The sequence below is a fragment of the Eufriesea mexicana genome, unplaced genomic scaffold (genome assembly GCF_001483705.2).
Source record: "Eufriesea mexicana isolate 0111107269 unplaced genomic scaffold, ASM148370v2 scaffold1140, whole genome shotgun sequence".
NCBI classification, from domain to species: domain Eukaryota; kingdom Metazoa; phylum Arthropoda; class Insecta; order Hymenoptera; family Apidae; genus Eufriesea; species Eufriesea mexicana.
Window position 1 is genome coordinate 482,026 of NW_016909285.1, and position 11,884 is coordinate 493,909.

Consider the following 11,884-nt stretch of genomic DNA (forward strand, 5'->3'; position numbering starts at 1 on the left):
CTTTGTAAAACTGCAAAGGGGATAGAATTTCTAATTTGTATTATGTATACCATATATGTCTTTAAGTTCTTTGGGACTCAGCTTTCTGTCCAATCCTATTTGAAGTATAATTTGTGATCATTGGTGATTAATTTAATTTAGAACCTTTTTCTTATGTCTAATATAACTAAATGTTCTCGAAATCTCTTCCAGACCGAGTACAAATATTGCTACGATCTAGTGCTGCACTATGTGCTCCACTATCTGAACAAAGACATGAACGAGAAAAAGTGAGAAAGCGAGTTGAGGGACGAGCTGTGGTTTATCGAGTTCGGCCGCGGGGCGGCGCTGCCGTTGACTCCTGAGGAAGCCCCGGCGGACGGTGAACCCATGGTACCGTGCGCCCAGGGCCGTGTAGTGGTGGAAACAGCGCGACCAGCGCTACCATACTTCGCCACGTGCACCAGATACCGTCGACAGGTGACAATTACCAGCATGCCGAACGAGATAGCTGCAAGTGTTTCTGGAACGTCGTCCAGTACTACGCAGACAGACCAGCTCACCGGTTATAGCAGCAACAGAGGCGCCATCAGCAAGAACATGTTTCCGGCTCAGAGTACTGCGGCCAGGCCAGAAGATCTCGGTGTAACGCCCTGGTATCTGGAGGATTACCCTACCATCGACTCCTCGCCTATGGGCGATCGGGGCTCGTACCCCTCGTACTCGCATATGGACACGGAAATGAAGCCGGAAGCGACGTCTACGAGGAACAGCAGCATCGACAGCGAGCTACCACGACCGGCTCCAGTCAGCGCCGCGCCCAGAAAGGCGTATATGGACCTGAGAGATGCCATCGCTCTGCTGGACGAAACCTGCCCGAATCAGGAACCCAGTCCGTCCCTCACGCCAAGAACACCGAGAACCCCATTAACGCCTCATCCGCGAAACAAGAGAGCAAGATCTAAAAGTAGTGATAACTCCTCAAGTTATAGCAACGAACGGCTAAATGATCGATCGTTCGAGAAAGAAAGCAAAGAGAAAAAGCGTCCCTTTCTGAAGAAGATCGGCATCTCAAAGACGGAGGACAAGCCATTCCTGGCAAAATTGGCACCTAAGATTATCGGGAAACCTTACTTAGAGAAAATCGGGCCTAGCAAGGCGGTGGAGAAACCTTTCTTGGATAAGATCGGCTCGTCGAAAACGTTGGACAAGTTTATATTCGACACCCCGCGTTATGAGAAAAAGAGTGCTAAAACTGAAACGTATAAAGAGGAAATGATAAAGAAGAGTGTAGATAAAGAAATGGTGAAGAAATCTGAAGAACGACGAATTCAGAAGAGTATCAGAATGGAGCAGTCATTTGATGTTCAACGGAGGAAATCCGGTAAGGGTCCTTTGTTGAAGATGTATTCCTTTGAAACTGAGGACCTAGAATCAACTGTCCAAGTAAAGGAACATCGAGATCCCCTTCGAGGTGCTTCCTTGGATGATGTTCTAGACTCTGGGCCTAGTTCTTTACCACTGGAAACCACCACGACTGACGAGTCGCCTAGACCAGAATCAAAGGAACGAGCCACCAACGGTGCTGAATTGTTAAAGTGTCGTGTTACAACTAGCGAGGAGATCATTTTTACCAACACAAGTTTCGGTTCTGACAAGGAGCCTAATAGCTGGGGCAACTCACCGAAAAAAAAGTGGCTACTGAAAAGAGACACATCGATGCCAAGAACGCCCACGCATCGCAAGGTTATTCAAAGTTCTCAGAACGTTGAACAGGCTCAAGACAGCGTTCCCAATTCGCCAATGAAACGTCCAATCTCTTCCGTTCTGCCAAGTCAGGATGATTCACAAGCTGACTCCTCAGAAAAAAATGTTTATTCTCCAATGAAGACTAGAAGGCAAACTTATGAAGACCTGCTGGACAGAAATGACAAAAATCATGATGAAAAACCGAGTAAGCAGGCACAGTTTGAGAGGCGTGGCATTTCCTCGGACAATCTCTTGTCCAAGGATCGTTCCATTGCCTCAATTAGGTACCAAGGGAGAGACCAGGTTGAGAAAACGAGAGAAGCAACGTCGGAAGATTCTCTAGCGCATAAAACGAGTCACGAATACACTCGGGAAACATTCAAACAACTTCAAGATAAATTTAGATACCATGAAATTCCTACTGAAACATATGCAGATTTCAAAAGACGCACAAGGGGTAATGTTCAGAGTATAATTGGACGGCAACAGGATAAACTGAAGGCGAATAATATTATACCGGATACGTGTGATGAAAGTTCTAAAGATTCGAAATCACAGACAGAAGAAACGCCAACGTCGGTCAGTTCAACTCCTGCTAAGATGGAAACAGATTCGTCCTCTGATGGCAAGAACGAAGTGGTACGAATTCAAGGAGGTACAGTTAGATCTGTATTGAAGAAGCAGCAGGGAATTGACCATGCTAGTGATCAAGAATTAGATACTAATTCATCTATAAGGCGACCAAAGAGAAGAATCTTCCACGAACCGTCCCAGGAAACAATGGATTTGTTGACTGAGCTGAGGAAGGTGAAGAGTTTGCTAAAGACTCCGTCGTGGGAGAAGGATCTTGAATTGGATAAAAAACCAGTTAGACAGCCTAAGCGTATTTTGCTAACTGACAAGGAATTCTGTCTGTCTGTTGAACGAGAAAATAGTATTCGCCGTCCATCAAAGGTAATCAATTCGTTGGAGAAAACAGAGGAAGGACAGTCTGATGGAGTCCAAGACGAAGATAAGGAAGAAGAAAAGAAGGAAACGGAAATTGAAGAATCTAACGGTAAAATTCCTGGTCCAGCACTATTTGAGAAGAAGTGCTTATCATTAGACTATGCTGATGACGAGAAGCCACAAAAACCAGAAGCTAGAGCCATTTCTTTGGCCTCTACCAGGAATTTACCGTCAGAGGCTGAGGAAACGATCGATTACTCGGATCTAGCATTGATATGTGACTCAAAGAGTTATTCGTCTGACGTATTCAACACCCCATCAGATGAAACTAATCAGAGAGAACGTGGTATTGACTTGGAGAAAAACGATCCGAAGGGAATGAGTCAGAATCATTGTGCTGAAGTCGATATTGCTATTCCTATTGACCAAAAGGCGAGCAGTCCAAAAGGTAGAGTTCAGATTCAGGGAAGGACTAGCGATCTTTATGAGATTATATCCCCTAGATCAACGCCTTTTCGAGTGAAAAAAAGACTCGGAAAGATCTCTGTCGAAGAGACGGTCAAGCCGGAGAGTTTCACCCTAGGTTCTAAGGTCGACTGCCGATCCACCGTTGCCCAGAAACGGACGAAGTGCTTCCCTTTATAACGCACGCCGACCTGCCAGTGGGCGAAACGCTCTCTGACGACGTTCTATATTTGCGTTCACTCTGAAGAAAATATGAGGTGAAAATAATGGCACAACTATTGGTCATATTGTTTAACTCTTCTGGTGGTTATAGGTTAAGGTGACCAATGAATTGGGAATATATAATTTATGTCATATTTGTTTCACATGTGGTTATAATTTATTTCAAATCTGTTAACCACTAATGGTCTCTCACATAATTGGAGCTTTTCTCTGTCTGAAATTATTTATGATAATTACTTGCCCTGCAACATATTTTTAAATATATTTATTTCGATATTATTCTTATAATTAAAATATTAAATAGTCAATATCAGGGGAGTTAACATAACCTGGTTTACTGCCACGCCTTTATCTTCGCCTTCAATTTCTATCAGAGCGAAAATGACAACCAATATTCACAGTTGCTCTTGGGGATAATCATGCATATTTCAATTGAACACTCTTCTTTATCGACAAATGCAATCAAAACGCTATAGGAAGAATAATATTTCTTTATCAAATTGGGATAAAAATTTATCTGAATTTTCAATTTTCAATTTACAAATTTATGGTTCGGAGCGTACGTTTCCTCCAAGACTCCAGCAATTTACCATATTCTAAAGAGTGAAGACAAGGTTTCCCCAAACTCAAGAGTCGTCAGTGCTTCACACTCACATGGATAATATTCTAAAACGCATCCCGACCACTTTTTACCCGACGTTTCGCGATAGGAAACGGCTCGAAGAAGCTCGACAGATCGACGCGAATTTTCCACACGGTGTATTATATCCAAACATCCAACAACGACGAAACGGTGTCGCGCGCACACTTCCGCCTGTCGAGCAGTGCCTTGTTCGTGGATATATTTATTTAGACAAAATGAGAAAAACCAAAAAAACGGAGAAAATTAAGCGAAAAAATACGAAAAATCCTATCGAATGATACTTAAGTAAAAATGAAATAAAAAAATTAAAAAAAATATATTCCGACTGCGGGCCGGATTTTCTGAATGGGTCCACGGAGTTGCGCTTTCAATCACGCGAATCACAAATGTTCTTCGATGGTCTTCTGATAAAAGGAAAGTGTCATCGAGCTTCGAAAATCGACAAGACATGTATATCTACAAAACCAGAATAACATAACGCGCATTTTTACTCGTTCCACACTCTGCGATCCGCCATTTGCCTACGTCTACGTCCTAAAACGCAGTGGCATCATCTATCGTCCCTTTTGGAGACCCCCTTTTCCATGTTTCACACTGTTTTACCTACAAGACGGACTCGAATGATAAGCACACATGGAGCAAACAAGACGATCGTGAACGAAAGAGACTAAAAAAGACTCGCGAGAGAGTGCAACTCCCACGCTTGCCAAGCCTATTCTCTGTTCGGCGAAGCGCGTGACGTTTTAACGACACAAAAACGTAATATATTATATTGTATCGGAGAATAACAGATTGTTACGTTCCTCTTATAATTTTCTAGAGGTAGATAGGATCGATAAACACACTCAATGGAATAATATGGAAAGTAAAGGATAAATGTAGATATATATATATATATACACATATATATATATACATATAAATATATAAATATTTATGTGTATATATACGCACACACACATACACAGTCATACCGTAAGGAAAAATAAAATAGTACATACTATCGTTACTCCGATGGAATATTTGTACGTATTCTATAATATATAATATATATATAACTATTAGAGAGTAAAGCGAGTTGGTATAAATATATATATATTATATATATATTTATATATACATACGCGTATACACCAAATGACAAGTATAAAGCGTATGTATACTTATATACGTGTACTTGTACGGATCCTATAGTTGACGAAATGTGCCAAACAAAGATACGATTTATTGTATGTTATGGAGTTACTTTTATATATATTTATACAGAGAGTTTCTGCAAAGTCTATAATACCTCGAATTGAAGATTTTTAACGTATCTAAGTATAGAGAAATTCTGTCAATGTACTACGCCGTTTTGTCTAACCGATATACAGAGTGGTCCATGTATCACAATCATTCTAAATACCTTTTTAATTTATGACGAAGAAAAAATATTCATTAGTTCTTACACTTCTGAAATTTCCTATTTCAGGTTATGAAATTATAGGTTATGGAATTTTTAATATTGCCACTTTCTTTTGCAATAAAAATATATATATATATATGTTTGAAGTGATTGTGATTCGTGGATTATTCTGCATAGATTTTAGATCAATATACATATATGCATATAAATATATAAACGAATGTGTATGTGAGTAGAATAATAAGAGAACAGAAAATTTGCGCAGTATCAGTAGAACAGTAATATGAGAGCTCAACTGCGTCTTCGATTCGAGATCTTATGGACTTTAGGAACACTTTGTATCATTATGTGTACGCGGTCGCGCTGCGCTTAGGCGTTTAGTGTGTGTGACGCACGCACATGCGACTTGTCCATTATGCAGGTGAAGGTGTGCGTGCAAATTATCGTGTATACATTCGGGTATATGGATAGATATCGTTTATGTGTACTTTTTCACGCATACACACTGACCGACTATAATTTTACTTAAAAAATATCACGATCCATCCGTGGTACTCGTTGTTTTTCGGTAAGTTGCTTTCTTTCTTAATAACTCAGTTATTTTTGTTTCTATTATTTTTTATTATTTTAACGATTTCTTTTTTATATAACATAATTCGAATTTTTTGTAGGTTAGAATTTTTGTTATTTTTTATGATTTTTCATGTAAAGTATGATACTAATTGTTTGAATGAATTTCTCATAATTAAGAGCAACGAGTGCTTGATTAAGCGAAACATAATTCACGATTTTCTTAATCGGTAATCCCCGTGCAATGCGCAGTGTTAACGGTCGGTAAAGTGCAATCAAAAAACATGGTGAGGCAGGGTTCGCGTTCTAATTCGGGGGCATAAATCGTCCAGACTCGTTCTTAACTTAGAAAAAGTGAGAGGAACATCATACAGCCATCCGTCCACCTTTTCGGCTGTCCATGCTCGTCATCTGTGTGTGCATCACAAGAAACATGTGCTTTTCATCTATTAATTTATATATCCCATAATTTTCTTTCCAATTACTATAAAATTGAGTAAAATTGAAATTTGAGAACAATTTACAATATTTGGGAAAATAATTCTGTTCAACAATTTATTAGAAATTACGATAAAAAATTATATTGCAACCGATCTTTTAACCTTTAAAAAATAAGTCAAAATTGATAAAAATAACAGTAAACAATTGTACATTTCCTGTGCTAAGAATTTAAAGAAGATAGTGAATTATTCAGAAAAACGTATTTTTGAGGTCGGTAGCTAAGGTAATTTTATTCATTGTTACCGATTGTAGGTTAAAGCTTACCTTAAAGCTTCTCTAGTAGAGATATAGAGGACCAGAAGTGAAAATGAATTTTACTTCATAACCTAACTTAAGTGTAAATGCGTGGAATAAAGACAAAAGTTATAGGTGTCGAACAGAAAAACAACGTAGTGTAGATGAAAAGCACTTAGACATGTTCTAAAATATTAAAAACACGGATTGAAGGTTCGCGAAAAGTAGAGGTTGTTGTATTCGGATTTTAAACTACGTTTCTTTCTCGCTGGCGAGATTTTAGTGGTCGAGAACGAACCCTAACACACATCCATTCGTCACGGTCGTACCCACAAACTTTTTAAACTTTTATTCGAGATAGTTTATTAGCCATAATAAGAAGTTAGCTGTGCGATTTTCTTATTCCCGCTGGATATTTCGTGTACGTGTGAATCTTAACGTTTTCAATCGAGATCGGGAATAGTTTTATTCAATTCGATTACATTTCACTGAACATTTTACCAAGCTTCGTTTGTTACGAAGAAAGATGAAATTTCTTGAATCCTTTCGTTACAACCATCTTTACCCGACATCATGTGGTATTATATGTTTAAAATCCTTATTATTTTTTAAGTTATCTACACTGTGACAAATTATCTAATTCGCTAGATAAAATTTGAAATAAGAACACACTATCTACTATCGCAAATTGATATATGATTCGTGCCCCTTTTTACCATTTCTTCTTAAACTACTTTATCAAAATCTATAAAAATTGTATGTTAACATAATCGTTCGTAGTAGCGAAAGGGTTGAAAAGAACTTTTTATTAGTTACTTCTGACAAATCTTTTTCTATCGTTGTTTGGCTGAATGGCTACTAATATTTTAATATTTTAGGGGAAGCGTAAAATTGCGGTGTAGTATTAAAATCAAAGAATTTTAATACTGAATGATTGGATAGTTGTTACGGTAAAATATATACTATATTTTGTTTGTTGTAAAAAAAGAATCGAATGCACACATGAAACATCGGAGAAGCTTTTGAATACTTCGACTAATCGACAATATATTACGAGCGACCTAACGTTGAAGTTTTTTTCAAACTTGTTAAAGTATGTACAGTTATTAAATTTTTTAAATGTTAAATATTATGTTAATGAATTAAAACTATATTTTAAGCGAACGAATTTCTTTGACAATGTACTGAATGAGTTCAAGCGTCGTATATTTAAATTACGCGCGCAATTCATAAATCGAATCTCAGAACTTTGTACGCTTGTGTTTTCGAGATAACGTTTCTTTTTTTGTTCTATAACTTCGAAGTATTGTGTATAATTTTTGTTGATTGAATTAAAGTCGTTTTACGTGTACAGTAATGTTCAGAAGTCTCTACATAGTTATCTTTGTTATAAATTTTAAATACTGTAAGAGTAAAGCATAACAAAGGAAAAGAACAAAAATATAGTAAAATTTACTGTTTTTTGTTCGTAGAAAAATTGTTCCCATTTTCAATTACAATTGTATATACGGCATGATACATTTTTAACACGCTATACCTAAGTGAATTAAATTTTCTGCAGCTATTATAAGTTTATATAATTTATAAGAATGCTGCCTGACAGAAATAAATCTTATGGCTCGCTATAATCACTTAAATTAATATAAAATTAATATAAAAATGAATTTATTAATCTGGTTAACTAATTGCAGTTGAATACAAATTTTTAAAGCTTGAGTCGAATTTATCGCAAAGGAGAAGAGAAACTAATTTTAATCGGATATATTTATTAATAGGGAAATTACTAAGATTTCTGTACTACCGACGTCATGTAACTATATTCCAACACACGCAAAGTGAGATTTAAATCCAAAATAATAAAAATAATACTGTTGTCGCGAACCTATTTATGGGATGAATTTCTAACAACACAAGAAACATAGTACTCATTTTCATAAAGTCTATCACATTTGCTATTCCTCCCTTATGTACATCGTTTTGCCCAAAGAATACGAAACCCCATAGAAACAATGAGAACGAGTTCTAAATGCAGTCCATTTATCGAGCTGAACTTAAATAGCGAGCGAATGAGTAACATTTTGTAAATTGTGTGATAAGTGATTTAAATAAAAACACGATGTGGTACATTTTGTGTAACATTGGTACGTTGTTGTAAATAATAAATAGATCGTATGTTGTATTGTGACTATTCAGTTATCTCCATCACCACGTAAAAAAATATTATTAAAAAAACACATAGAAGGAATAGTTATTACATTGGCTTGATAGGATATATTAATAAATTTTATTTTAAATAATATAGAATAATAAAATGTAGATGAAGTTCATAATGGTCATTATCTAGGAATTTTATGTACGGTATTACCTATTAAAGTTGTCAATTAAGAATAGTGACAAGATAATATAGATAATAATTACTACAGTTATAATAATAAACATTCTATTGTCTACTAATTAGTTAATAAATGTTATTTATTTTTTAATTATTTAATAACATTAACGGCTATTTACAACATCTTAACATGTAATAACTTTCAGATATCTTTAATGCCTTATTAAAATTATAATTATTTTTACTAAGGTGATGTTAAAAATATAATTTATAGGTTATGCAAGTTACGTTGAATATAATTCCTAAATTCGTATGGTCTTTCTAAATATTAAATCGATAATGTCATATATAGTACTGAAGCAGTAAGGGGCCCAGATGATTCCCGAAATTATATAACAAAAAAGCATTTACTTTGCAAAACTTTTACTTAAAGTAAAGGAAATAAACTTTTATTTATATCATGTAAATTCAAATTGTATTAATAAAGTTTTATTTCATTATTAAAAATTGATATTGTATATATAAAACGATTATAAAAGAAGAAAAAATATTGCTGTTAATCAATAGTGTACTATTTATAATTATTAATATATTTTAATATTATATTAATAATGATGTCTCAATCCTAAAATTACCATTCTAGATCGTAGAGGGCGTAAAATATAATTTAATTCTTTTAAGATTGATACGTTCATTTTGTATGACACAAAGTCAACATAAGATATATGATCTACGTTATATTTTGTCTGTGATTTGGTAATAGATGTTCAAGTGTAATTAATAAATACGTAAATTTTTTTATTTGGGATATATTAAAAATTATGACTTCTGCTAAAGATGACGAAGATTTTTGGTACAGTAGCGAGAAACGATCATTCTGTTTTGAGAACAATGAGGTTAAGTTAATACAATTAACGAGAATAATAATTTTAATTCGTACTAGTTTGTCATTTTTAATTATTCGAAAATTAATAGCAGGTGGATCAATTGTTTGGAGTATCAAAAACTGATACAGATAAATTATGGGCCGGTATTTCGAATACACCAACATCGGAAGGATCTTTAAAAACTACTACTGATTATCAACCACTTAAGCCTATTTTATCTGTTATCTCAAAAAACACTCTTATTCTTGCAGTATGTCAGTAAAATCATATATAGATAAAGATTCTCAGTGCAGTAGTATAAACTTTCATTTCTATTGATTAGCAATTTAAAAGCAGTAGAAACAGATTTATACATTAACATGAAAATATTTTATATTTCATAGTTTTAGCAACAGATAAATTGCAGCAAAATTTTCATCTAGAAACAGCTGCTATGCAACCAGATATTACTCTCAGAAAAATTTTACTTGGACAACCATATTCTTTGGAACAATATAAATCACTTGCTAGTAAAACTGCTTTATTAGATGCAGCAATATTAAGTGGCGATGGAAATGCAATTTTAATAGTAATTTTTTTAGTATTATAATTATTATAGTTATAAAATAATATTTTTTTAATATACAATAAATAAAAGAAATATTTTAGATTATTTTATTTCTTATAAAAACTCTTAAGAGAACTTTGGTTCAAAGAATATTAGCAAAAAGACCAGATGCTGTGAATGTTTATATAAAATATCTTTCCACAAGGCTACAGTTAAATGAAATTACAGATATTTTGACGTATGTATTGAAGTACTACATTTTGTACATCTTGCATTTCTTAATTTTCTAATTAATTTATTATCACTACAGAATGTTAGGGCAATCAGTGGATGCTGCTGTAAGTTTTGATATAACAAAATTTATAACTCTGTATAAAACCAAAGTCATTTGTTATATTTTAGATGAAAACCTTACATATTATCATAAAAAATACTCGAGATCCTGATAGACTATTGAACAAACTTCGGAACAGTTATAAAACCCAATTTTCAGCTGTACCTGAATTGAAGGAAACTTTGTTTGTTCAATCCTACATAAAGTTACTTGGTAATGTTTCTTTCTTCCTTTTAACTATTAAAATAACTATCAGAAATTCACTTCACAAGTATGTATTAAATGGATATTTATTAATGTAATCATAGAGTGGCAAATGACAGTGAAAAATATATATGAAAATGAAAACATTGAACTAAATTCAGCTATTCTTGATTGCCTAAGGCACGCATGTAAAGGTAACTGGAATTTGCCAAAGAGTACATTAATGTCTCCTACTATTTTGTCACAACAGCATGATGTGTCGCCTAGGCAGTATCAAAAAGTTGTATTAGAAGTTAAAGCATCAGCCAGTGAATGGGATGATGTTGATCAGTTACTTTTAACAAAGGTAACATGTCTTATATTAAAATTTAATAATTTGATAATAATTAATAATATAACGAATATAATAATATACTATTAATATATTAGGGATGGCTAGGGAGTAAAAAGTTACAAATTCATCTTCCTATTGAAGATGTAGTAAAGATATTACATAAAAATAAAGCACCCCCTGAGATTCTTGAGAAATATTTAAAATACGTCGATAATATAGAAAGACGATTGGAGTTATCAAAAAATATGCATTGTTTTAGAGTAGCAATTGACGTGAGCACATAAACAGTTAAATATTTGAAATAAGTTTAATTCATATATTAATCTCTTTCTTTTTTTCTATAGATACTTGTACAACAAGCAGATCGTATTGCATTGTTGGAATACAAAACGAAATTACAACCCCAATCAGAAGAATATTTCTACGCGGAAAGTGCGTTACGATTGCCATCAGTTAAATGGAAAACTTAAAAATAATTTTATTTATTGTACTATATCTGAATATTTATTGCATGAAATAACAATACATTA

General features: G+C 34.2%; 3 protein-coding genes across 3 annotated transcripts in view; all 3 read left to right on the forward strand.

Moving 5' to 3' along the window:
• Positions 1 to 296, forward strand: part of Ptp36E (protein tyrosine phosphatase 36E) — a 37,094-nt gene extending 36,798 nt beyond the window's left edge. The window contains exon 13 of the mRNA XM_017900350.1: positions 193 to 296. Coding sequence (XP_017755839.1) covers positions 193 to 273 — 81 coding nt within the window. The 3' untranslated portion in view covers positions 274 to 296. The remainder of the gene's footprint in view (positions 1 to 192) is intronic.
• LOC108547721 (uncharacterized) lies at positions 287 to 4,878 on the forward strand. The gene has a single exon (XM_017900349.1). It carries the CDS (start codon positions 370 to 372, stop codon positions 3,319 to 3,321), a length of 2,952 nt encoding a protein of 983 aa, XP_017755838.1. The 5' UTR covers positions 287 to 369; the 3' UTR covers positions 3,322 to 4,878.
• Positions 4,879 to 9,758: 4,880 nt separating this feature from the next.
• LOC108547686 (spermatogenesis-defective protein 39 homolog) lies at positions 9,759 to 11,824 on the forward strand. Its single transcript, XM_017900307.1, is given in 9 exon segments — positions 9,759 to 9,944; positions 10,027 to 10,193; positions 10,272 to 10,503; positions 10,584 to 10,720; positions 10,793 to 10,820; positions 10,885 to 11,029; positions 11,125 to 11,366; positions 11,450 to 11,626; positions 11,699 to 11,824. Coding segments are annotated over 9 exon segments (1,329 nt in total). The 5' UTR covers positions 9,759 to 9,869.
• The last annotated feature ends 60 nt before the right edge of the window (positions 11,825 to 11,884 follow it).

Coding starts and splice junctions, on each gene's coding strand:
- LOC108547721 (XM_017900349.1), top strand. CDS start 370: ATGGTACCGTGCGCCCAGGGCCGTGTAGTGGTGGAAACAGCGCGACCA.